The 24,854-nt window shown below is 53.0% G+C and overlaps 12 protein-coding genes across 12 annotated transcripts; 5 read left to right on the forward strand and 7 right to left on the reverse strand.

The window, feature by feature from the left end:
* Positions 1-305: 305 nt before the first annotated feature.
* JN550_011707 (uncharacterized protein) lies at positions 306-2,747 on the reverse strand (the record flags this gene model as incomplete). The annotated part of the gene is made up of 1 exon (XM_049310101.1): positions 306-2,747. The coding sequence occupies one exon, from the start codon at positions 2,745-2,747 to the stop codon at positions 306-308; it is 2,442 nt and encodes an 813-aa protein (XP_049166333.1).
* Positions 2,748-3,676: 929 nt separating this feature from the next.
* Positions 3,677-4,771, reverse strand: JN550_011708 (uncharacterized protein; the record flags this gene model as incomplete). The annotated part of the gene is made up of 2 exons (XM_049310103.1): positions 3,677-4,076; positions 4,134-4,771. The coding sequence occupies 2 exons, from the start codon at positions 4,769-4,771 to the stop codon at positions 3,677-3,679; spliced, it is 1,038 nt and encodes a 345-aa protein (XP_049166334.1).
* Positions 4,772-5,200: 429 nt separating this feature from the next.
* JN550_011709 (uncharacterized protein) lies at positions 5,201-8,185 on the forward strand (the record flags this gene model as incomplete). Its single annotated transcript, XM_049310104.1, has 1 exon — positions 5,201-8,185. One exon carries the CDS (start codon positions 5,201-5,203, stop codon positions 8,183-8,185), a length of 2,985 nt encoding a protein of 994 aa, XP_049166335.1.
* A 373-nt stretch (positions 8,186-8,558) lies between these two features.
* Positions 8,559-10,644, reverse strand: JN550_011710 (uncharacterized protein; the record flags this gene model as incomplete). Its single annotated transcript, XM_049310105.1, has 6 exons — positions 8,559-8,870; positions 8,927-9,231; positions 9,290-9,688; positions 9,945-10,083; positions 10,152-10,431; positions 10,514-10,644. 6 exons carry the CDS (start codon positions 10,642-10,644, stop codon positions 8,559-8,561), a joined length of 1,566 nt encoding a protein of 521 aa, XP_049166336.1.
* Positions 10,645-10,792: 148 nt separating this feature from the next.
* On the forward strand, positions 10,793-11,887 carry JN550_011711 (uncharacterized protein; the record flags this gene model as incomplete). Its single annotated transcript, XM_049310106.1, has 2 exons — positions 10,793-11,452; positions 11,519-11,887. The coding sequence occupies 2 exons, from the start codon at positions 10,793-10,795 to the stop codon at positions 11,885-11,887; spliced, it is 1,029 nt and encodes a 342-aa protein (XP_049166337.1).
* A 1,600-nt stretch (positions 11,888-13,487) lies between these two features.
* On the reverse strand, positions 13,488-14,396 carry JN550_011712 (uncharacterized protein; the record flags this gene model as incomplete). The annotated part of the gene is made up of 4 exons (XM_049310107.1): positions 13,488-13,577; positions 13,635-13,941; positions 13,999-14,293; positions 14,348-14,396. 4 exons carry the CDS (start codon positions 14,394-14,396, stop codon positions 13,488-13,490), a joined length of 741 nt encoding a protein of 246 aa, XP_049166338.1.
* An 825-nt stretch (positions 14,397-15,221) lies between these two features.
* On the forward strand, positions 15,222-16,347 carry JN550_011713 (uncharacterized protein; the record flags this gene model as incomplete). Its single annotated transcript, XM_049310108.1, has 2 exons — positions 15,222-16,106; positions 16,171-16,347. The coding sequence occupies 2 exons, from the start codon at positions 15,222-15,224 to the stop codon at positions 16,345-16,347; spliced, it is 1,062 nt and encodes a 353-aa protein (XP_049166339.1).
* A 252-nt stretch (positions 16,348-16,599) lies between these two features.
* On the reverse strand, positions 16,600-17,278 carry JN550_011714 (uncharacterized protein; the record flags this gene model as incomplete). The annotated part of the gene is made up of 2 exons (XM_049310109.1): positions 16,600-17,114; positions 17,173-17,278. The coding sequence occupies 2 exons, from the start codon at positions 17,276-17,278 to the stop codon at positions 16,600-16,602; spliced, it is 621 nt and encodes a 206-aa protein (XP_049166340.1).
* Positions 17,279-18,014: 736 nt separating this feature from the next.
* On the reverse strand, positions 18,015-19,759 carry JN550_011715 (uncharacterized protein; the record flags this gene model as incomplete). The annotated part of the gene is made up of 3 exons (XM_049310110.1): positions 18,015-19,227; positions 19,282-19,443; positions 19,506-19,759. 3 exons carry the CDS (start codon positions 19,757-19,759, stop codon positions 18,015-18,017), a joined length of 1,629 nt encoding a protein of 542 aa, XP_049166341.1.
* Positions 19,760-20,057: 298 nt separating this feature from the next.
* JN550_011716 (uncharacterized protein) lies at positions 20,058-21,118 on the forward strand (the record flags this gene model as incomplete). Its single annotated transcript, XM_049310111.1, has 2 exons — positions 20,058-20,367; positions 20,424-21,118. 2 exons carry the CDS (start codon positions 20,058-20,060, stop codon positions 21,116-21,118), a joined length of 1,005 nt encoding a protein of 334 aa, XP_049166342.1.
* A 562-nt stretch (positions 21,119-21,680) lies between these two features.
* On the forward strand, positions 21,681-22,951 carry JN550_011717 (uncharacterized protein; the record flags this gene model as incomplete). Its single annotated transcript, XM_049310112.1, has 2 exons — positions 21,681-21,849; positions 21,906-22,951. 2 exons carry the CDS (start codon positions 21,681-21,683, stop codon positions 22,949-22,951), a joined length of 1,215 nt encoding a protein of 404 aa, XP_049166343.1.
* Positions 22,952-23,717: 766 nt separating this feature from the next.
* JN550_011718 (uncharacterized protein) lies at positions 23,718-24,446 on the reverse strand (the record flags this gene model as incomplete). The annotated part of the gene is made up of 1 exon (XM_049310114.1): positions 23,718-24,446. One exon carries the CDS (start codon positions 24,444-24,446, stop codon positions 23,718-23,720), a length of 729 nt encoding a protein of 242 aa, XP_049166344.1.
* Between the last annotated feature and the right edge of the window lie 408 nt (positions 24,447-24,854).

Here is a 24,854-nt window from a genome sequence, read left to right on the forward strand (position 1 = left end):
TCCAGAATACTTAGGTAGCCAGACTCCATTGGTCCCCACCTTGGGAGTCACAATCAAGGTGTACACCGATTTCAGTTCAGCAATCGAGGCCCAGATCGGCTCCTATGGCGTATCGCCTGGAGCACTAGATCCATCCCAACCCGGCCAACCCCTGACGAAGGAATTGTGGAAGTCTGCTTCCATGTTGTTGCCCCGGTCGAAAAGAGTAAGGCATAGTCTGACGTGATGTAGAGAGCAGAATTAACACGTATATAGACATTTCTATCTCTAAATCTGAATATAGTCGGGTCTGGCAGTAGAAGCTCTCATTTGAGCAGCTCATAGAATAATACAGCGCCAAGAACCCCAGGGATTGAGATAGCTAGCAAAGCGAGATAGGTAAAAGTAACAGTTTCCCACATCGCAATGAGCAGAGGGGGTACCAACGTCCCCAATCCATGTGATGACAACGCTTCGCGCTGCTGTCGTACCCGTTGCATCAAGTGCGTCTGCACTGCATCGATCTCAATCGAGACTTTTTGGCCTAGGGACGCGCTTATATCCTTCTGGGATATAAACAAGGTCTGCTTAGATTCATCAAATGACCAAGCCAGGCCATGGCTGGCCTTGATATGGAGCTTGTGTTTGCTGTAGTGGTAGCTTGGGATGTAGATCTCTGTTGTTGAACACTTTCCGTTGGGCATTCTCTCGGTCAGCTCACGGCTGGCCCACTCAAACTCATATCGCAGCGTGCGCGGGTTCCAATCCGAGCGTCGTGGAACGCCCGCGACTTTCACCGCGTACGGCCTGATCACCGTATCAAGGACCCTGCAGCCGCGATATAGCTCATCAGATTCGTGAATGGCATTGCGGTAGTCCGGGCGTACTTTGGTCTGTCTGTCTGACTGGTCACCCGTAATAACGTCATCACCATTGATGACTGAGAAGTCCTCCCTGTTCCACCCGTCGCCGTATTCAACTCTGTTATCAGGGTTATAATTCCACAGGGAGAACCCGTCGATTAAATTATCCTCCATGGAGCTGATGAGGGCTCCCATGAGGTCCCGTTGCTTGTCGTAGTCGCCCGTCAGAAACGCATGCCCGTTATTGATGTCGTAGGGGATGCCTATCTCGCCAATGACGACTGGCAATTTGCCAAGTGAGGCACGGCCATAAGCGACAATGTTACCGATCTGTTTGCGATAATTCCGACGTAGGCCGGAGGATCCGAAATAGAGCCCATTCAGAACGAACATGCCTCTAGCAAGTCCTTGCACGTTGACGCTCATCCAGGCGTGGGACTTGCTAAATAGAACATTGAGGTCGTAGAAGTGTGGCGCATACACAAGGTTGCGTGGACGATCATTTACAGGCAGCGCCGTCTGGACAGCGTATTCTTGTCGTGGCCCCTGGTCGACGCGATTGCCAGCACTCTCGCCGGCCCAAGGGGGCATGAACTCGTTGGGTATCGGTTCCACTAACGAGAAATACTTTGGAGATTTGCGTGACACACGTTCGGAAAACCTGCGGAGGAAAGGGGAGTAACAGTCGCGATACCATTCAATACGTGTGCCCTCAGATCCTGGCCGATGGTCGTACTCAAAATAGTCAGGCTTGAGGACCACCGGCTTTTGGCTCTTCTCGTCCCAGTCCCACGCGCCATGCGCACGCCATACACACTTACCCAACCCACGAGGACGATCAGTGCCAGCGCCTGATACATCATCTATCCAAGCGGATCGGCCCAGGGGGTCGACCAGCGACTGATGAGATTGACGCGTTGGCCAAGGCCAGGACTTAACGTAGTAAGGCACGGTCTGAGCATAACCACTCCCAAGCGCGAGCGCCTGTGCCAGAGATGGATAGTAACCAATGTGAAGGTCTGTGTCATAGTTCCAGTTGTGGAATCCGTGCAGGTTCACAAGACCGCGATGCGGCTCGTTCATGGGCTCAAATCCAACGCATGCCTCGAGGCCGGCGACCTCATCCGCTAGTCGTCCAAACGCTTCGACAAGGGCACCTTGCAAGAATTCCTGGACCGAGACTTCTTCTGGCTCGCCCGAACCCGAAAGAGGGGATCGACGACATCGCAGATCTGGCGCCAACGCGTCACCCGCCCAAAACAGGGTAGCCATGGTCGATGCAGCCAGCTTCTGGTACCCGGACGGCCACACAAACGGGCCGCTGGGCTCCTTCTCATTCACGGGCGCCTGCGCCCTTCGAAGCTCGTCCTGACCATGCACATAAGCGGCACCAGTGTCGGTAAAGGCCTCGATGTTCAAACCAGCAGCCTCAAAGGTCCAGCCTGGTGCGCCGCTGCCGCCGCTGAAGCGACTCCATACATCCTGATGTGCACAGATGAAGCACTTAATCCCATACTGCGGCATCATCTGGATCAGCTGGCGGAGATAGGCGATGTACTCCAGGTCTAGGTCCGTGGTCGGATTTGGGCCCGCATGCCCGATCGATTCCCATGTGACCAGCAGCCGAATGAATGGGAGGCCCCAGGCCTGCAAGCGGCGGAAATGAAGGTGAGCATCCCCGAGAGGAAATGGCCGGCCGGTGAAGGTCACGGTCCTGTGCTCGTAGAAACCGTCGGTGAGATGAGATAAACCATTGGGCTTGGTAGGCAGTTTCGAGCCCCCAGACACATTGAAGCCCCGCAACATCAGGGCGCGGCCGTAGCCGTCGACGAAACGACCATCCTCGATACTGATCGAGCCTCCCAGGGCTGCGTCGGAAAGATCTGCGGCGGCGAAGTCCCCCATTTCGCACAAGCAGCAATTGACGTAAATCGCATTCTGGTCAGTCACGCGTTGTAGCGCGGTGCACTCTGGCTTTATCGTGATGTTTTGACGACACCCGTCACGCCCCACTTTCGCTAGCTCAACCAGCCCCTGACTGGGATCCTATCCTCAGAATCCCCGACCTCAGTGAGGAAGCTAACATACGAGACGGCAACTATAACGATGTCTTTCGCCGTGCGAACCAGAATGTCCCAGCCACCCAGAGATGTGGCAGACAACTTGTCGCCTAGCCTGCTGTACGTGTGAGGCCAAGCGGGCAGTAACCAAAAGTTGTGCCAACAGCAAACCCCCTGAGGAGCATTGAGCTACTGTGTCACTGTCAAAGAGCCACCTCGGCTCGAATCCCAAAGTCGCATCGATCAGTCTGTGAGTACCACACCACGGCACCATATTTTGTCTCAACTTTCGGCTTCAAGCCGGCGTCTCTCTTGTCTTCGAATTTCCTCCCTTCCATCCTCGTTAGAATCTGTCGTCTCGATCAAAGCCTCTCTTGCCATGTTTTCGATCGGTTCCAATACCTTCAAAAGCCACCCTCCGGCACCTACGAACCCAGGTGGTAGAGGCTGCTGGGATAGCAACTAGTTCTGTAGCCGTTCCGCAAGCTTCGCTGGTTTGCCTTGGCCATAGATAAATGTTCGAGTGAATCAACGCGATAACCTTATGCTAGAGTAAGATTACCGCAGTATCACGATGATGCATTCATTAGCTCTCTCCATTGTGTACTAGCGATGTCTAAGTGGCTTCGACACCGCGGTCCAATTTTCGGTCGTGCTATGTAGAACACGTTCTGTTTCGAGCTGGAACCGGATGCTACGCAAGATGACCAGGTCAATTTCGAAAGTCATATAAATTACACCACACGACGGTACCTAGCAATTCACTGTGTCTACTCAGCCTGCAGAGTCCAGAGCGTGGAACGATGCCCAAACTTGTAAAGCTCCCTCGACGCTTTGAACCAAGCCAAAGAACACGGTTAGCCCTAAGACCATCACGGCAACCCAGAATGTATACCACTGAACGCCGTTGCGACGGTCATGCCACCATTGCATGAGAGATCGCGGCTGTGCTTCGTCGAAAACTTGCTTCAACATCACAAGCCGGTCCCTCCAAAACGTGAACCTCTCGATTTGTCGGAGGTCTGTCTTTAAACGACCACACTGAGCCACCCGTTGATCTACCTCAGTGAATCTTGACAGCCATCTTTTGGTCTCGCCATCTGTGGATGGGAACAGCAGGGCCAAGGTTTGTATCGTCTCGAGTGCTAGGCCTGGTGGGAAGAGGCTCTCGCTACTGTAGTGATTGGTCAATACAGACATGATACAACGGGTATATGGGAATTTTGCTTACCTCCGACGGTGATATTCCAGGAAGGAGGCATGATGGAACACTTGCACCTTGGTGTCGTCGTCTATCAGCCGCAGGTGGTCTGCTAGGTTATCTGTCCAAACGATCCTAATGCCAGCGATGCGCTCAAGGTTCTTGCCGATGAAATTCCTCTCCAGCTTGACTTTCTCATGACCGAGAACAGGTATTTGGCCAAAATAAATTGCAAGAAACCCCCGCAGGGATAGCCCAGCCTTCCATCGCACTTCGGCGCGGCCCGAGAATCCATGTGAGGAGCTACTTCCGCAGTCGCACATGAGCAGTAAACTCGCAGCTAGGTCGATAGAGTTATCCAGCAGTTCGTCTTCATTTTCGTGGGTTTCTGCTAGCTTCGACTGCAGACTTTTCTTGATCGTGTCCCTATGGTGGCCTTCTCTAATATCATGGACTAACTCTACGACATCCAGATGCGTCCTTAGCGCGATATGACGGCCCCCATCGTGGAGCGCATGCGCACATTCTTTGCCGTAGTATGTCCAGAATTGCGATAGACCAATCGTCGCCTCACTCAATCTCTTATTGCAATCGTTGCCCCAAAATGCGTCGGTAATTTTGAGTTTAGTCAGGTGGTCATAGGGTGTGTCTAATAGACTAGAATCCATTGAGTGAAGTTGGTGCAAAGCGGTGCACAAGCCTACAAATATGCTAATCAACTGGAATATAGTTCTCTGTGATTCCAGAAACTCTAAATTTTCGGAATCTTTGTAATGCTCTGATTGTTTATGACCACCACTATCCTTGGGATTGACCCCTGGTCAGTACGTACGAATACTGGCCTCAGTGGTTGCAGATGTGGATCGAGAGAGCCAATCAGTCTCCACCGTGGGATGCACACCACCTTCAGCCTCAGCGCCAAGACCAGTCACCGAGGAGTGGCCGCGAAGCTGATGACGACTCCCATTGCCTCCTTTGGACCGCAAGCTGAGAGTTTTGACTGTAAACCCCAAGACTGCTATCTTGAAAATGGCCCAGTTATTTGATCAAGCTTGTGTTCCAACCCGAGATCCAGGGATTTATGACCCAGTGCTGGGATGGCATCAACTCGATATTCGCCTTCCAGGCTGACGTCTCGCGAGACCGGACTGTCGTCGGTTTTTCGAAGGGGCCATGACAAGTCGGAATCATGGCCGAACCCGGAACGCTCAGTCGGCCGCCTGATTTCCAAGATCGGCAAGGACTCGGTATGGGAAGCGGTCGGAGAGGCGCGCGAGGCATTCAAGTGCATCGCTCCCGATATCAAGAATTACTTGAATCGATGTGTCGAACCCCTCACCAGTTGGGTGACATGGTCGATATACATGATGGGTAAGACCTCGACTACCTCCAGTCCGACCATCATCTTTTGCTGTGAAGTCGCGGCACATAGACGAGAGATTCGAAATGTCATCAAGGATAGCGGCATTTTGGACAGATATCCGGGACTCAAAACGGGCCACATGCCACGGCCGCCAGACTTTGATCAACTCGTCTCTTTAGCCGGTGGGCACGAGGCAGGCCAGGATTGCCGCAAAACAACCTTCGTATGGCCGCCGCGTGCCAGTCATGGTCTTGGGACGCCGCTAGGTATAAGAAGGTATGACAGTCAGACGGCAACCTTATCAAAGGCAACTCTTGGTGGTGTTATTCAGGTGAATGGCAAATATTTCTACACCACGGCGGCACACGCGTTTTTCGAGGAGGTAGGCCGGCCTCAGAGAGGAGAGGAATACGATTCCGATGATGATGCGTGTAGCTTTGATGGCAGCGAGGATCTCGATACCCCATGTGGTGGCACCGCAGCAGGTCAAAGCGAAGTTTCTGATGATATCAAGGGCCTTGTCATAAGCGATGCTCCAAGAGCCTCGGGACCTACAGCAAGGACCGCAGACCAGAATGCACAATGTGCACCCAATCAATTCTCCCAGGCTTCAGCGGCCACTGTGGCTCGAAGTGCTTATCAATCCAGTCAGGATCAAGAGTTAACTTTCGAGCACCCTGGAGAAGTGTTCTTATCACCCTGGAGACGTTCCAGGACAGCCCTGGACTACGCACTGATAGAGGTGGTGGATCAAAAGCACCGACGTGCTAATGCGATACCATTGAAGGGTGCATCGGAGCCACCGTTGGTGGTCAGAGATGTTGCAAAAGCGCCGTCAGACAACACGTCTGTCATTTTGATATCATCGCGCGGTTGCATACCAGGCATGCTGTCGGCCACTCCAGCTTATGGCAAAGCGCCAGGTACCAGCTCTCATCGTGAGATGTTGACTGCAGCGTTCAGCGATCGTCTCGAAGTGGGCGACTGCGGATCCTGGGTCGTAGATGCTTCGTCAGGTGCGTTGTATGGCCATCTGGTCGCAGGGTCTCCCGATGGTGGCACTGGACTTATTACCCCCTTTGTACACATTTTTGAAGATATCTTGGTTCGCAGCGGACAGGTACCAAGTTTACCCACAGCCAGAACCGAGGATTTGCAGCCTGCTTTCGCAATCCGTACACCAATGACCAGATGGCCTCATATTGACGCAAAACGGCCTACCACGAGGGTCAAACGGACAGAGATGTCACCCGGGTTACACGATAGTAAAGAACGTTCATGTAGCGGCATTGAGGCCACGTTCAATTCCTCAACCACGTCCGCACTATCCAGTTCGGATTGGGCGCATGCATTAACGATGCAGTTTGAATCTCGTGTACGAGATAAGCGCTGGAACGACTTGCAAAACAAGGCGAAATTGAGGACTGTGATAAAGAGACCAAACGCAGGGACATCAGAACCTAGAGATAGTCCGCCTTCGTTTGCGTCTCTACGCAACTTGCCCCAATTTCCCGTCCCACCGCCAGCCGGAGATCGGGGGGCCCAGAAGTTCCGAAGCCTTCTTATGTCGCTTTCACAATCGCCGATGAAGTGGGAGAACCCAGGGCTTCTCGACGAGGCTCTCCAGGCCGTACCCCTGGATCGCATCTATAGCGAAGCCGAAGAGGAATGGAACGTTTTCGTCGCCCGAGCCGAGAGCATAGGCGACGGCAGGGACCCTGACTGGGGGTATCAAGACTGTACGATACGCGCGCTGATGCGCTGGTTTAAACGAAGCTTTTTCATGTGGGTAAACTCGCCCTCGTGCCCGGCATGCGAGAATCCTACGCTTCCAAAGGGTATGACCCAACCAACGCCGGAGGAGGGTGCTTGCGGCGCTCTCCGTGTAGAGCTCTACCAGTGCTCCAACCCGGAGTGTCTGGCATACCATCGCTTTCCGCGCTATGCCGACGTTTGGAAGCTGATGGAGACACGGTGTGGGCGGGTGGGAGAGTGGGCGAACTGCTTCGGCATGCTGTGCCGAGCGATGGGAGCACGTGTCCGGTGGATCTGGAATTCCGAAGACCACGTCTGGACTGAAGTCTTCTCGGAGCACAGGAAGCGCTGGGTCCACGTCGATGTGTGTGAGGGGGCCTGGGACAACCCCCGACTGTACACCGAGGGCTGGGGCAAGCGGCTGAGCTACGCCATCGCCTTCTCCCGCGATGGGGCGACAGACGTGACGCGGCGTTACGCCAGACGACCAGAGGTGTGTGCGGAGCGCACGAGATGTCCAGAGCCGGTGCTGCAGTATGTCATGCAGGAGATCAAATGCATGCGTCGGGACGGGAGAAGCAAGAAGGAGAAGTTTGCCCTGGAGAAGGAGGATGCCGCCGAGGATCTCGAGCTCCGGGGCTACATCGTCGCGACTCTGACTGGGGCCTTGGTTGGTCTTACGACAGCCTCATTCGGCCCCCAGGACGTCGTTCGGCGCCGCCATCAAAGAGAGCCAGGCACAAGTGACAAACGGAGCTCTGAGTATGAAATCCCGACTCGCTCCGAATTCGGGAACCCGCAGGATCTCTGGATCGCAACTCGTGCGCCCGCTGAGGATGCTACTGATCAGTCGAACTCTTCAAATGACGAGAGACGGGATGAACGCCAGTGGCTAGCCACGGAGACGGCATATCCTGATGTAGAGGTTATACTGAAGGGAAACGATAACTCAACTGCTCAATAAGATAATGTTTAGCTGTGCCAGCCCCACGCAAGATCTGACACGGGCTATCTCTGAAACATGATGGAAGCACCTCCGAGATGGGTAGAGACAAGACTGGTGAACTAAGTAATCAGCAGGTAGTCGGCGGTGGACAGTGACAACGAGCGCTGTTGCCGGTTGTGATATCATTATACTACATGTTGAATAGGGATGTGTCTCCCCATATGCTTCCGTTGAGTTGCCTCTTTTCTGGGTCGGCGTTGAGACCACGTTTAGATGCTTTATATGCAAAACCAACCCTTGTTGTGCCTCGGTGTAGGCTGATGTTGAAATCCCACAAGTGACGCCCAAACTCCATAACCACATGCACACTTTTCATATCATGCCTGCCTGCCTAGACCCTGCGATTGAGCCCGACGAGGCTGAGGAACTCGTTTCTCGTCTTTTCCTTGCGCTCGAAACAGCCCAGCACACAGCTTGTGATGGTGGTCGCTGTGGTCTTTTCGACACCGCGCATCACCATGCACAGATGGCTGGACTCCATGACGACCGCGACTCCCTGCGGCTTCAAGATCTCCATGATGGCATTGGCCACCTCCCTAGTGAGGCGCTCTTGGACCTGGAGACGGCGCGCAAACAGCTCCGCGATGCGCGGCAGCTTGGAAATGCCAATGACGTTGTTGTTCGGGATGTAGCCGATGTGCATCTGGCCGGGTGTCAGTCAGGCCCCTCCCAAAAGTACGCCCACCATAGGCTACCTACCTTGCCCGTGAAGGGAACGAGATGGTGCTCGCACAGACTGAAAACCTCAATGTCCTTGACGATGACCATCTCGTTGTGCCCCTCGTGGAAGATGGCGTCGTTGACAATGTCCTTGATGTTCTGCTGGTAGCCCTTGGTGAAGAAGAGCATGGCCTTGGCGTATCGCGTGGGCGTGTCCAAGACACCCTCCCGGTCGGGATCCTCGCCGACGCACTCGAGGATCGTCCGGACGGCGGCGCGCATCTTCTCGAGGCGCTCGGCGGCCTGTTCGCTGCTCTCCTCGAGGCGTTCGCGGGTCCCGCGGGCTAAGCTGTCAGCAGGCGAACGCGCACGGCCGCACGGGCAGGGGCGGGCATATCTTACTGGGGCGACTCAAGCCGTCAAAGTCGATGACGGGGCTGGGGGATCTGGTGATGACGCCCTCGGCCTTGACCTTCTTGCGCTGCTTGCCCTCGGGCTCGTCCCTGGGGTCTCTCGCGGCCTTGTGCAGACTGTTCCGGCGCTTGGACAGAGAAGAGCGGCCCTCGAACTCGTCGGCGCCGCCGTCCTTGGATCTCCACTTTCTCTTCTTCTTGCTCGACTTCTTGCTGCTGTCGCGAGCGTGGTGGGCATTGCCATTGACGGCATCGTCTATGTCAGACACGCCGGTGCTGGAGTTGCTCGACTGATCGGGGGCGGCCATGGTTTCGGACGTGCCTCTCGAGGTCTGATCTGCGCGCGAGGATCTTGCAAGGTCGCGCGTGGCTGCAGAATTGCTCGGACCTAGGAGTAGAGCGTCATACGATGGGATAAATCGGCGAGTCAGCTAGTCAATCAAGTCGCTCAAGATGTCGCCGACGCAATCCGCCAATTGTCGGAGACTCGCAACCGCGCCCGAGGGAGGATTCCTGTGTGGAAGGAGAGAGAGAATATATAGGGAATCACGACAGGGCTATGCCTCCTAGCATACGCTTCGGTTCGAGAGACGGTCGATGGCAAGGCGCGGGGAGTGTTGTTTGCTATACGTTAGTCAACTTACACGTGCACTGAGCTCCAGGGCAGAGCTTCCAGGACCCTGAATGATGGTTCGGGGGCCTGTCGCAACGGCCCAGAAAATTATTTTCCAATAGGACGCCCCAATTGCGCAGGAAGACCCCCCCGCTGTCGGCCGGGTTTAGCTTGGGGAGTTAGTCAATGCAGTCGCCCAGGATCGGTTCCGGGCTTCTGGGCTTCTGCTCTAGGTTACGTCAAAGGCCGACCGACCCCCGACGACGAGTTGAGCCCCGCCAAAGAGCAGGACCCCACGTTTCCAGTTACCAGTTTCGAGTTTCGTTAAGCCATGGCCAGCCGAGAGCCCAGTTGCCCGCCGCCCAGGCTTGCCAGGCTTGCCAGGTGCCCAGGCGTCACAGGCGCCGACGCGCCGATCAGAACAGGGCTGGCTGCCGAGAGCCCGCCGGCCCGGGGCAGGCGGTGAGACCCCGGCTAGCGCTAGTGTGCCGGCAGAAATGAGCTCGGGGGCTTCCACGCTGCAAGACATTCAACCCTCACGACGTCTTGGGTCTCGGGTTTCGGTCTCCATATTCAATGCTCGCGCGGCCTCAAGCTCACCATCGCGCCGCCACATTCCGGCTCGCATCCGTCTCCAGGCCGCAGACCAGATTCAGTTGTGACGCCTGTGCACCCCCCGTTCGCGACCCGGCCATACACTGTTCCATCCCGCTCCCTTCCGCCCTGATCATCGTCGACACCTGATCAAACACCAAACCCGCAAACGCAACAGCTCCGCCATCCTCGCCCGCCCTACGCAACTTCCCACACTTACCCACCAAGGGATACAGAGCCCTCAACTCTCCCCTGCCAGGCCAACGCAGCCCACGAAGCTTCGCCATGGCGTCACCACCTCCCGCCTTCTCGCCTGCCGGTTCGCCCCCGTACTCCTCAGCGCAGCTTCCGCCATCGAAAAAGCGAGGCTCGGCTGCCGCAGACCTGGCCACAAACAACCCCTCCGTCAAGCGTCGCAAAGCATCGGTCATGTCCGCCACGTCGTCCGCCTCAGCCCACCCCCTCCGCCAGACCTCTTTCCCACCGGACGAGTCGCAAGGCCAGGTCTTCTCCCCCAGCTACCGAAGGTCCCCAAGCGTCGACACCATGAGCCTGGTCAGCGGAAGCCAGGTGAGCGCTGCGCCCGCAAAGAAGAAGCGCGGCCGCAAGTCCAAGGCCGAGCGAGCGCGTGAAGCCGCCGAAGAGGCTGCCAGGGGCGGCACGCCAAGTGCCGTGAATGGCGTCGCTCGGAGTACCGTCAGCAACGCCAGCGGCGCCAACAAGGCCGGCGCCGGTGCCGACGACGACGGTGATGATGGCGACGGCCCCGGGGGCGGCATGGAGATCCCCGAGAACGTCAACAGTAGCTCCGCCGCGAGATCTAAAGAGGAGATCAAGGAGGAGGAGCGGCTTCGGGCCATAGTCAAGCAGCAGATGACGGACGAGCAGTTCCACAGATACGAGGTCTGGCATCAGTCCAAGATCCAGATCGGCAACGTCAGAAAGGTAATCATTTCCCAAGCATCGCGCCGTCGCCCTCGTCTGCGCCCGGGCTAACCAACTTTTTGACAGTACATCAACTCTGTCACGTCCCAATCAGTACAGCCCAGCATACCCCAGGCCATGCAGGTCGTGTGCAAACTCTTCCTGGGGGACATGGTGGAGGAGGCGCGACGCATTCAGAGGGAACACCTTGCCGCAGGCGAGAAGCAGACCGACGTTCCCAGCGACAAGGATAGTGACACCGAGCTCAGCGAAGCTTCGAAGCACCGTCGGCAGGCCCCTCTGCGCCCTGAGCACCTACAAGAGGCATATCGAAGATGGCAGAGATCGGGCGCGACTGGTGGCTCTGGAGGGAAGCTGATGATGTGGCATCAGCAGACTGGTAACGGCGTCGACAGATTTGCTGCACGTGCTGGGGGCAGAAGGATCTTCAGATGACGGCAGGACCTTTGTGGAATTTTGGGAGGGGGGGGATGGGGTTTCGATTTTACGGGCCACCAGACAGCCTGTTTTCACTTTATCACGATGCATAGCCTCTTCCTGGAGGCTCGGAGTTGGCAGGCGACGGACGGTTTCATGATACCCGAGTACTGAATTTGGTACAGCATTATATCTATCCATCAACGACGCTCACGGTTCCGTCCGTTTATATCATATTTCACTGTGCCTTCTGGCCCTCCTGAGCAAGAACATGCTGGCCATCCCACACGGATAGTGCGCCTTAACATTGAAACTCAACCCAACCTTCGAATCTTTAACATGGAGGAGAAATCTTCGATCCGAAGCGACCCACCAGCACACATGGGCAAAAAGGACAAGGCAAACTTGCCATAAGGGAATCACGACAATGACAAGACTCGAACTTGTGCGGCCGAAGCCATGAGCTTGAACTCGGAAATTCGAGGCTCACCCATTAACCACTCTGGCACATTGCCCTAGGTTGGTCAACTTGACAAATGACAAATTGACTTGTGATTGGTGGTGGGCCGTTTATCACCACTTTTGTGTACTTGACCACAAGCTGCACTGGCTAGTGTATGCGAACTTGGGTCGGGTACGGACATCCACTCTGCGATTGCAATTGATTCACCTATCACATGTTCTGGTTGCTATCCACATCCCAACTGTCACGATATAGGGGGTATACGAGGGTGCGGAATAACGATAACCCGAGGGTAGGCCCCTATACAGCAGCTGAAGGACCAACTCAAGTGAATTTAGATGTCCTCACCCACGGTTTGGTGTGACACAAACTAAACTGGAGCGTGTTTTACCTATTTCTTGTACCAATCTTCGTTCTTCTCTTGTTCGGTGGCGTGGATCATCATTGGTGGTGAAGCCCAGCTCCATCCGATTTTGCCCCCACGTCTGGCGGTTGTCTGGACCCACGACACAGTGCCCTTCACTGACACCACTGCCAATCCTGTCACCATCACACAGTATCTCATAAGACCCCATCACTCACTAGGACCATGTAGGAATGCCAGCAATTACTCTTCGTGGATTACGCGTGGTATACCCTTTTATCACGATAATGTCCCGCAGCTGGTAATAAATACAACTGATGCGTGCACCTAGGGGTGCACTAAAATAGCTTATCGTAGATAAGATGAGAATAAAGATTAGCCACTTCAGACCAATTCTGCTCCCCTGCAGAATTGGTCAGAGCAGCTTTCTAGACTAGACATCACCTTTATGACCCTATGATCCACGTATCAACAACCTTCGGTGCTCGGGGTAGCAGAGGACCCTAAAATGATCATCTTGCTCTATAATCCACTCTCATCCTCTGTCGAACATGTTTGCTTCTTGTCATCTCGTATAATCCTTGAGGGCTCAGACAAGGCATACTAGCGTTCGTGCAGAACGATAGAAGCAATATATATGGCATTAAAACAACGGGCCCAACTCATTAGCTTCAGGTTGAACATGTTATATCCCATGTATGCCATGATTAACGGTGACATCATAATGTCGTCCGACATCATCGATGGGACAAGCCCCCGCCACCGCAACAATCCTCGTCTCTTTTTCCCCCCTACCACTTTTCCACGAATGGTCTAATATCGACTTCCCATGTGAAACCAGACCTATGCTGGGTGTGCAAGCTCCAATATGTCTCGGCAATCTGTTTTGCAATCAGTCAGCTGACATCAGCTTTCCTGTTCGTGGGGGATACACTCACCGAGTCCGCGCGGATCTTGCCATCCTCCACGCCACCGTTGACCTTATATCCCGCCGTTCTGGGGATATCAATAACACCGTCGATAACGGCGTGGGCGATGTGGACCCCCTTTGGCTGGTATTCGCGAGCAATAGACTGAGTCATCGCCCTCTTGGCCCACTTGCCCGCCGCAAAGACCGAGAACCCTGATGATCCCTTCACTGAGGCAGTTGCGCCGGTGACGATCAATGTGGGTGGGTACTTGGAAGTCGAGACCGATTCTTCGAGGAGCGGAAGGGTCTTTTGGGCAAAGTTGAAGAACCCGCGACTGCATACCATAGGTCTCAGAACAGATGTGTGACTTATTTCAGGTCGTGGTACTCACATGTTGACATCTATGCTAGTTTCGAGTTGCTCCGGCTTGATCTCGATGAAGGGCTGAGGCTTCAAGCCAGCTGCTGCATTGCAAATGGCAGCAGCCAGCTTGTGGTCCGGAAGCTCTTTCTTGATGGTCTCAAAAGCAGCATTGAGAGATTCGACACTAGTCGCATCCGTGTCAATCCCAATGGCCTTTCCTCCCCCATCGTTGATCTCCTTGACGGTGTCTTGATAGCTCTGAGAAGAGCGCGCCAGAAGGACGACTGGATAGGCCTTTGAGAACCTAATGGCACAGGCGCGGCCTTCATTCATGTTAGGTTGCGCTCAATCAGTTCGCTTCATCAAGGAGGGCATACCTGTACCAGGGCCTGCACCGAGTACCACTGCGTAGAATTTGGACGTCATGAATGCTACTTTGGAAGGATGCCACACAAGAGTTCCTGTGTCAGTTACGGCTGCTCCTTGTATGGGTATAAAATCATGAGTTGGGGTGTTGAGGGGGGTTGCCTTGTTAATATAGAAGACGGTTGGCTTGCGTGCGATTAGATATGTTTCACTTGCACGAAGTCGTCATGGCCAATCGGCTATGCAGGGTTGGATTAATAATTGCCCCCGCGATGACGCGCGACTTCCATTGCCCTTAGCCTGCTACTACAGGGTGCAGAGAAGCACGAAATCGCCGAAGGATACCTCAAAAAGGGATTTTATGCGTTTGCCTGACAAATCACGATTTTCCAACTAGGAGGCGATTAGACAATGACAAACCATAGGCATAGATTGCCGGCTTTCATAGACGTATAATGGATCCCACACATCGGGGGGTTCTTAGGACAGTTCCGTGTTAGCCAACTCAGAGTATTGCACGCATGGCAAGATATACCAATTTATGATATATATACATTCTAGGCACCAATTACACGAGTCAATATGCTGGAGTTGTTCGAGTAGAAATTCTCTAGGAGCGCCGCATTGCCACGGAAATTTATGTCTGGGCTCTGCTTGGTGATCAGATAGATACCTCCCAGCAACATTTGCGTCTTTCTCACCCCTGGTCGAGGTGGGGCACTGGCGCGGGGCATTCGTCTTCCACGGCACACGATGCCACAAGAGTACCTTGCCCTACCACGAACCGCCAGATTTGCAAAACACCTTCAAAGAATTGTAGCGCGCGATCAGACCTATCATTCTGGTCCACCGCTCTGCAAGCGAGTGCCATTTTCTGGTTTCAGGATGTCGACGTCGAAGCCGGCTCAGCCGGTCCACGCTGGCCCAGATGACTCCTGGCATGGCGTAGTAAGCCCGGGCTCGAGGTTCCCCCCAGAGGCTGGCCGTTATCATCTATACGTGGGGTTGTTCTGCCCATTCGCACACCGGGCAAATCTGTTACGACACCTGAAGGGCTTGCAGGATGCTATCCCCATCTCCATCGTGAAGCCCTACCCCAAAGGGGACGATAAAGGCTGGCCGGGCTGGCAGTTCCCAGGGGCACAGGGTGCTGGTGACGTGTACGAAGGAGCAACCGAAGACAATCTCTTTCATTCTAAGTACCTTCATGAAGTGTACTTCAAGGCAGACCCAGACTACAAAGGCCGATACAGCGTTCCGCTTCTGTGGGATACGAAGGAAAACACAATTGTCAACAACGAGAGTGCTGAGATGCTCCGATGGATGCAGACGGGCTTCAATGAGATCCTACCCGAAGGAAGCCCAGAGAGACAGCTCAATCTTTATCCAGATAACCTCAAGGCCGAGATCGACGAGATTAGCGTGTGGATGCAACGAGATCTCAACAGCGGTGTCTATAAGGCAGGGTTTGCTCCCGATCAGGAGACGTACGACAAGAATGTCCCAACGGTATTTGCCGCCCTTAATGAACTGGAGAAGATCATTTACGGCAACAAGGGGCCGTATGTTTTGGGGAAAGAGTTGACAGAGCTTGATGTTCGAGCGTATGCGACAGTGATTCGTTTCGACGCTGTCTACGTGCAACACTTCAAATGTAACCTTGGGACGATCAGAGGGAATTATCCGGTGATCCACGAATGGATGAAGAACCTGTATTGGAATGTCAAGGGATTCCGCGAGACAACCGACTTTAGACATATCAAGGAGAACGTAAGTAGATGGACCAGGTGGTGCGACAACCGCCGGATACGCTGTACTGACAATCGTGGAACAGTATACAAAGAGCCATGAAAAAATCAACCCCCTGGCCATTACGCCAATGGGCCCGTTCCCTGACGTAGAGAATGATGTGAACCTCGACTTCAGCACCTTGCAGCCTGGGGTCATTGAACATCCTGTCGTTCTGGAGCGACAGAAACAGCTATACGGAGCCAAGCACAGTCTGCTATGACACACAGCGTTTCACGGGGAGTTTGCAAAGCATGTGAACTGAAGTATGCATTGAATCTGTCTGACTTTCAAGTCATAAAGCATAGACATGGTGCAAGGTTAGGCTAGGGAGTGTGAACAGGCTGTCGATATTATTAAATTAGGATAATTACGTTTATAAGCTACTAGGTGCTCCGACTGTAATCCCGTGCAAAACACAGTTCCTATCCTTTAGTCCATACAGTAGTGCTTGTCTGGGCCGACTATTTCCTTCTCAAATCAACTGCAACGACAGGTCTACCGGCTCACATGATGGGTTCTGAGGCGGTGCTGTACCTGACACCCACGCAATCGACTGGTAATAGTACCCTCCTGTGAATTGATAGCAGAGGTGAAAACTGCTAGTGTTGCCGAAGTACGTTGGAGGGTTTGGATATGTTTCGTTGTTATGTCTGTCATCGTATCCACCGGTAATGTACAGTAGGCCGTTCTCGTTGTATTGGAAGATGGTGCCGCCTTCGTAGCCGGGCTGGAAGAGGCCTGCAGCGACATTGGAGAACAAGTTCGCGCTGAAACTCAAGGCCTCAGGCTCAAAAGCGGTCTCGCCGTTCTGGTCCACGTACGGGAGCTGCCACTCTACCCAACCGTACGGGCTGACCTCACCAGTCTCCGAGTTATACCCCGAGTAGTTAAAATAGAATTGTGAGTATGTTGCAGTGGTGTTAAGCGACCCAGCCCCATAGCAGATGCCTTCTATCGCAGCGCCCGCATGGCAGGCACCCCCGTAGCCTGTCAACCCGATAAGTATGTAAATATATTGAATACATGAGGCCCGGTGGCTACTGACCGTCAATACTTGTATCCGTCTTGCCCTTGATGTGCAGACCATAAGGACCTGTGGCGTTGGAAGCCAGCGCGGCTGTGGCGAATGATAAAACCAGTGCAGTTAGCATGTTGGATTGAAAGTCTTTGAATGTACAGCTGAAAGATGGGCGTTATGAGGGTCATTGCAATTAACACGAGGGGCAAGGGCAGTATTTATGCGCCTGGTCGTGGATGGGATGCATCATCGCTGCAACTGTCGATCACTCCAGATTAGAGCTGCAGAGCAACGCACTTCGCGATGAGATCACATCGATCACTGGAGGAGCGAGATGTCAGCGATGTGGGGAGCCGCTATCCCATTACAAGCCACCCACCGGCATGCCACTGCACAGGACGCATGCAAGGCTTTAGCACCGAGTGAACAGGCCGGTGGTGACACGGCCGTCGCACGCTGGGGGCTTTCACCCAGATTGTGCAACATTGTCATCAGGCTCAAGCGAACCAATGCAGCACCAGATGACCAGCTCGTATCTGCGGCAACAGGTCTTGCTCGGCCATATCGGAGGGTGCGAGACGTAAGAATTTGGGAGCGCAAAGCTCGTATTCGCCTGCGTTGTAGGCGGGGGATCGCCAGTGCAGCGGGCACTAATGCTTATTCTGACAAGCTTTCTGGGACCCTTGGCTACAGATTACTGAGCACACCACGCATATCACATGGACTGATACTAGATCAACTTCTAACATGTGTGGTATTGGACTCCCTCTCCTTACGTTGTCCTTTCCGACTGTAAGAGTCTGCTCACCTAGTCTTCGGCTTCAGCGAGACATGATCAATACCGCCAGTCTTACTATCCTGGAACTGAACTAGACTAGCTCGGACGATCCCGCGGCAAGGTGGCAGTCTTGTTTCCCACGCAACGAGCCGGTCTCCGGCTTCTCAGCACGGTCATTGGGATCGACAGCTTCGCGGGCCGTCTCGTCGCAAGACGTTGCTCTGGGTGGAAGTACCATGCTCAATGTGACGTACACGGATGCCGCCATGAATGTAGATGTCAGCCAGCTGCCTTTGTAGAAATTGGCATAGCTCGCAGCAACCGAGACTTGCGGATTAATAGCGTCGACAAGTCCCGGAAGGTTGATGGGGACCACGATCAGGAGCGTGGCCAGTGCCCTCCAGTTTATCCCTTTCCAATAGTGATACTGTCCCTCGTTGTTGTACAGTCCAGCAACGTCTAGTTTGCGACCCCGGATGATCCAGTAGTCTGTAACCATGATGGCAATTAACGGCGCAAGTACGATCACGTAGCCGGATAGAAATGTTGTCAAGCTTTTCGCACTCGCTTGGACTTTCCAGGGACATGTTGCCCATCCGCCTATCAGAGATGTAATCACGGCTCCACGTCGCAGATTCACCCATTCAGGTGCCAGGAATGCGAGATCATTGCTAGTCGCGATTGAGTTCGTGCTGATATTTGTGCCAAGCGTTGCGAGACCGAACGCAAACGCACAGAAGAAGGCTGCGGCACGATTGGTCCAGAGCGCGATGATAGAGGTCGGATCCCAATATAGCTCATTGTATATAGCCTGCCCAGCAGATGCGATGACGATGCCGATGAAAGAAAAAGTCCAGTACACAACCGGAATGAAAAGCATCTGCCAGTACGCCGCCGAAGGTTGTCTGGCATACCTCGTCAAATCGGACATGTTGATGGCCAAAGTCGTCTTACCTGATATTGCGATGTTGAAACCTGCAAGATACGCCCAACTCCTCTGGGATCCTTGTAGTTTGCTCACTTGGCCGAATACAGGACCAGAGCCGCCAACCTTGACAGCCCAGCCAAGCATTGCAAAGGCTGCTATGATGGCGCACGTTGATTTGATAAAGAACAGCCAGCGCATCTTTCGAGGGTGTATCAAAAGTAATGGGAATTGCAGTGTCCAGAAGACGCAGTACGCGATCATCTTGTTGCTAGTAACGCTTGCCGAGCTGGGCAATGCGTTAGGATAGGATCGCAACGACGGCCAGATAGACTCCAGCATGATAAGCATGCACGATGCACCGATATATGTGTTTATACTGGATTTGTCAGTGCGTGACAACACACAACTAGTTGGCGCGGCCTGAACGAACCCAAAATAGAGTAAACCCAACACGAGTCTAGAGACTACAGCAAAGTATGAGAAGTGAAACCCCATCGATGCGCGCGAGGCGATGGAGAAAGGTATGTGATGCCTGGAGCCGATGGCACCATTGAGAGTTACAGCACTTCCTATAATCAAATTGCCAACCGCACTGAAACCTACTGATCAATACTGTGACTAAACAATCATAGATACTTAGTTAGAGTGACTTACATGGCCACAGCAGCTTCGCGCCAACTCAGTCCAAGTGAGACGATGGAACCTGCTTGCTGCATAGTTCCTACGTTGGCCCCGTCAGATAACCAAAGCCACAAGTAGTCTATCGTTCTCCAAGTCCGCTTTACAGCCGGGACCACGTCGACGTCCTCGTTAGACCAGCCATCCCGTGTTGCGTGGGATGAGCCCTTGGCTTGCAGCCTCCAGTTTTCTCTCGTTAGCCACTGCTGGGCATTGAAACGTGCCAACATAATGATGAGCACCGCGAATACAACATGCCTTGAAGATGCGACGAGCAATCTGCTTCTCAAGACATGCCGGGTTGCTTATCTTGTCTCACGTCGGCTCCGATTCCGCTCTTAGCTCATGATGTCGGCTTGCATACCCGATGAATTTAGGTAGGTATGTTCTGCGGACCCACTTGGCTCGCGGACCTCTCTCCGACTCCCTTCCACTTCACAATACGGAACCATTCGGGACAGAGCGCGTAAAACTACGGATTAGCATCAACAGGAAGCGTAACTATCCACATAGTCCCCATCATTGAAGATGGAAGACTCCCCTCCCCTCCACTTTGTATCGCTCGGCATGATCGTTTTAGATGAGCTTCACCTCCCAAGCGGTGACATTCTACAAGGTTATCCAGGAGGCTCCGGGGCTTACAGCACCCTGGGTGCTCGCATTGCGACGGAACCTTCAAATGCTGGGGAGGTTGGGTCTTTCATCATGGCTGGTCACGACTTTCCACACGAGATAGTGGAGCTTATTAGAGGTTGGGGCATTACAATCACCATGAGCGTGGATGACGCCAGGAAATCAACGCGCGGATTACTTGAGTACCATGATAACGCATTTGGGCGTGAGTAGTGGAGGTATTGCAGAGGTAATAGCTGTAAGAGTGCTGACGAGTTACAGGAAAAACATTTCGCTACTTGACAACTCCACTCCAGCCAGCAGCGGGCTGCTTGCCGGTCGAATTACTCTCATCTCGCTCCTTTCACATGCTATTCTGTCCTGAAAAAGTCATCAAAGAGGTAGGAGATCTTGTGCGCTTGCGCAGCCGAATTGGACTTGGAGAGCGCCCTCTCCTAGTGTGGGAACCCTTTCCGAGCCTGTGTACACCGGAGAGACTTGACGAGCATCGCCAAGCCTGCCGACATGTAGGCATCTTCTCACCAAACCACCTTGAGCTGCTAGGCCTTTATGGGAAGGATACGTCCTCGTTCGATGGCTCTGTCATAGAGTCATGTGCTGAAAGCTTGCTACAGGCTTCATCACCGCCAGACGTGCCAGCGTCTGGTCGTGGCATTGTTGTCCGTGCTGGTGAGCATGGATGTTTCGCCGTCTCAGCTCAGACCAAGTTCTGGCTACCGCCTTATCACAGCAGTTCCGAGGTGGTTGATGCTACTGGTGGAGGCAACACATTTCTTGGTGCTTTCACTGTGACCCTGGCAAGGACTGGCGACTTGCGAAAAGCAGCTATTTCTGGGAGTGTAGCGGCCAGCTTTGCCATTGAGCAGATTGGTTTGCCAGTGAAGACTGTGACAGCCGGTAGAGAGTTATGGAACAATGATATGGTCTCGACCAGAGAAGAGTTCTTCCACTACTGATTGAGCAGTTTTCGGGTTCCGCGACGTCTCACGTTGCGTCTTGACTGGAGGACTTGACTGACGGTATAGGACTTGAGCAATCACATAAATGCTATTTGATACTCAGTCTTCAGGGTTAGTAGCAATGCATTATCTGAAAAACACGCTCAGTGCAACTGCAGGGTTGCATGCATGTATGTGCCTGAGCACTCACGTTTGTCCGTTGATATATTGTGCCCAAACAGGGTTAGTGCAGCGCATGCTGGTCAATGGCTCAACCACTTAGATTCGCTAGACGCGCCACGGGTCCAGCAAACAACCTCTGCTCTTTCTCGGAGCATCGCACACCACAGAGCCGGATAACACATGGTCGGCTGTTTTCACATCCCAATAATATTCATTTGTAGCGGTCACGTTCTGACAGAGCACGATGCAACGTTTTTCTGAGCCTTGGAGTGTTTCTCCACATGCCGAACTCTACTTAGGAGGCAGCCCCTCCTCAAACCATAACCAACTCCTGAAGACCATGACAATTTTTCTACATGATATCAGGATATGTGCCACTTTCACACCCCCAATCAAGATGTTTCGTAAATCATTCAGTCAAGCATGGCTCGCAGGTGCTTCTATACATGCGGCAGCGGACTCGAAATTGAAGACCAGCGCTGTTACAGATACTGCTATGCCTCTAACGTTCACGACGAGTGGAACGTTCCAAATATCCATATTTGAAGATCTCCACTTTGGGGAAAGTAGGTCTACCTCATATCGAGATTTGTTCGATCCAAAACTAAACCTTTCTGTGCAGACGCATGGGAATCATGGGGTCCACGGCAAGATATAAACTCTGTCAGGGTTATGAATGAAGTCCTTGATCACGAGACACCGAGCTTGATTGTGCTCAACGGAGATCTAATTACCGGTGAGAACACATACTTTGAGAACAGCACGGAGTACGTTGACCAGATTGTTGCTCCACTGGTGGCGCGCAATCTGTCTTGGGCTTCGACCTACGGTAACCACGACTATGACTTCAACGTAACCGGATCAACTATCCTCGCTCGCGAACGTCAGTGGCCTAACTCACGCACTCAGCAGATGGTTTTTGGTCCCCAATCTGGGGTATCCAACTACTATCTTCCGGTCTATGACTCATCGTGTAGCACCTGGGGATGCGCACCCGACCTTGTACTCTGGTTTTTCGATTCTAGGGGCGGGTGGCTATACCAGACGCTTGATAATGCAAGTCAAAAGATTGGACAGCCCAATTGGGTTGACCAGAGTGCAGTGGATTGGTTTCAAGCAACAAGCTCCGAGCTCAGGAACAGGCACGGCAAAGTCATCCCGTCGCTTGCATTTGTGCATATACCAACGAATGCTTCACTAGCTCTTCAGCAAGCTGGGGTAGATCCTCACCGTCAACCTGGAATCAATGATGACATTCCACTTTCCCAACAGGCACAGGGCTGGTGTTCCGACGGCAGCAACGATGCTGGCTGCGTTTACGGAGAACAAGACACAGCATTCATGCAAGCGCTTGTCTCAACACCTGGCCTTATAGCAGTCTTCTCTGGACATGACCACGGCGATACATGGTGCTACAAATGGGATACGCTCCTTCCCGGAATGTCTGTAACAGGCAACGGCATCAATATGTGTTTTGGGCAGCATTCTGGATATGGTGGCTACGGAAGTTGGGAGCGCGGCGCGCGACAAGTGTTCATAAGGCAGGACAAGCTCCAGGATTTGGACATTGATACTTGGATACGTCTAGAGTCCGGAAGCGTGGTTGGAAGTGTCTCACTCAATTCCACATATGGCCATGATAGCTATCCGGCAACACCAGATACTTAGTGTATTTTCTAGTATCGACCTGTAAGAATGCTTTGAATTCATATGAATCCCCCTGTCTCCGTGCTCTGGGTCGCATGACTGCGTTATCAAAACAGACATTGAGTCCCTCGTAGTCCCTCGTTAATTGCTCGCGTTTTGCCCTTTATTGCATACGAACCGAGACTCCTAGCTATGTCAGCATGTTGAAATCCTACTTTATACCTGAGTTTCCTCTCCTTTTTATCGTCACTTTGCACTGATTTCATACTAGATTTTCGTTTAGATAGCTCAGGACATCTCCTGGGACTGTAATTGCGCTCAGAACACTACATGAATCCCTATTCTTGAGGAAGAAATTGTTGAAATAGTGGACCAGCCACCTACGTTACGAGCTCGCCAGCCACTCCACTTACTACGTATGTATCTACTAGTACATTGACAGAAGCTCTGACAGCCGTCTTCGGATGGCGAATACACATAAGAGTTCCTAGTGGTTGACGCAAGAGTATAAAAGTTTACAACAGACATAGATGAAGAGATCTAATAATGATTAAAGCAGATTTTAACAGAAAAGAATTTCTCATGCGTCACACTTTGCAACAATCTTCTAATGATAAATGATATGTCCCAATGACCGTACGCCACAGGCACACATGCTGTTGGTGGAACTGGGACAGTTCGTGACTACGGAGGTGCAAACCATCTACATCTTCTATTTATTTTCACCTTGGGGATCTTGCGTCCAGAAGGTGAAAGGCTAAAGTGCGAGCGTAGTAGTCACCGGAAGTCACCGGAAGCCCATCGACTCTGCAGTTTGCCACTCCAAGAAAAGCAGATTGAGCCACCGGCGCCCGTCATAATACAGGCAATGGAAGCTGCCATCAGGGTATAATAGAAGAAGCAAGCCCCTCGCCGCTAAGTGTTGCTGATTAAATTTATCAACAGAGGGCATTAATGAATAAGCCGCGTCCTCCATGCGGTTGCTGCGGGTAGCAACATAGAATTCTGGTTCGGCCTCAGACTTGAAGGTCGCTTGACAAAGAAACAAAGTGGTGTCAGAGTCGTCGGGGTCGGGAACAGTCATCAGCCGAACTTCAAGTTCATCCACCATGCCTGACTCCTCCGTCGGTTGAAGTCCCTCGTGATGCTCCACATCTTTGCCCGAGTATGCATGTAGCAATGCGGGCCCAAGTGCCCAGAAGTTCTTTGTTTTGGTCGCAAAGTCCTTCGCCAGTGTTATCTCCTGCACAGCCTCAACTCCCGCATGTCTCCGTGTCAGCCAGTCCAAACTATCGTCCGTTACGAGAAGGGCGATGGACAAATATATGCTTCCGTAGATATTGGCATACAATACGCTAGAGTTCTTTGGACGAGGCCTGGCCGCAAGCGAACGAGCGCCATTGTTTCGTAAGAGACGAATAACGTTGGCGCGAAATTGTGATTGATTGGGAGTGGAGTTGAACCGTGCCTGGGCGGATGGTAGGCTCCGCCAGCCTTTCCAAAGCCCACGGAACATGAGTCTGGCGTGCTGTCTTGATCCACGCAACCCCTGAGAAAGGAGATATCCCTTCTTCCGAGGCTGCGTCTGCGCAGTAGTTTGGTGGTGTGGTATTGAACTCCAGGGAACTTGGACCTGTGCGTTCAGGCAGGAATTTCACCATTTTCCCCCCCTCGCCCTGATCCTCATGCATGGCGGATTGGGGCTGAGCGCAAATTGCAACTAAGTCACGTGATCGCCCTATTCCTGGTTGGTTCTGGAACTTGTAAGTGCTTCCACTCGCCCATATAATGTTGTCGCTGCTATCTGAATTACTCTATGATCCTGCCTGTTACTTATCGAGACTTAGCAGTCGAATCAGTCTCCATTTTCCTCAGCGCGGTAGCGCAAATATAGTTGCAACCTGGTTGCAGGCCTTCACTTCTT

The sequence above is a fragment of the Neoarthrinium moseri genome (genome assembly GCF_022829205.1).
Source record: "Neoarthrinium moseri strain CBS 164.80 chromosome Unknown scaffold72_Wmoseri_CBS_16480, whole genome shotgun sequence".
Taxonomy (NCBI): Eukaryota; Fungi; Ascomycota; class Sordariomycetes; order Amphisphaeriales; family Apiosporaceae; genus Neoarthrinium; species Neoarthrinium moseri.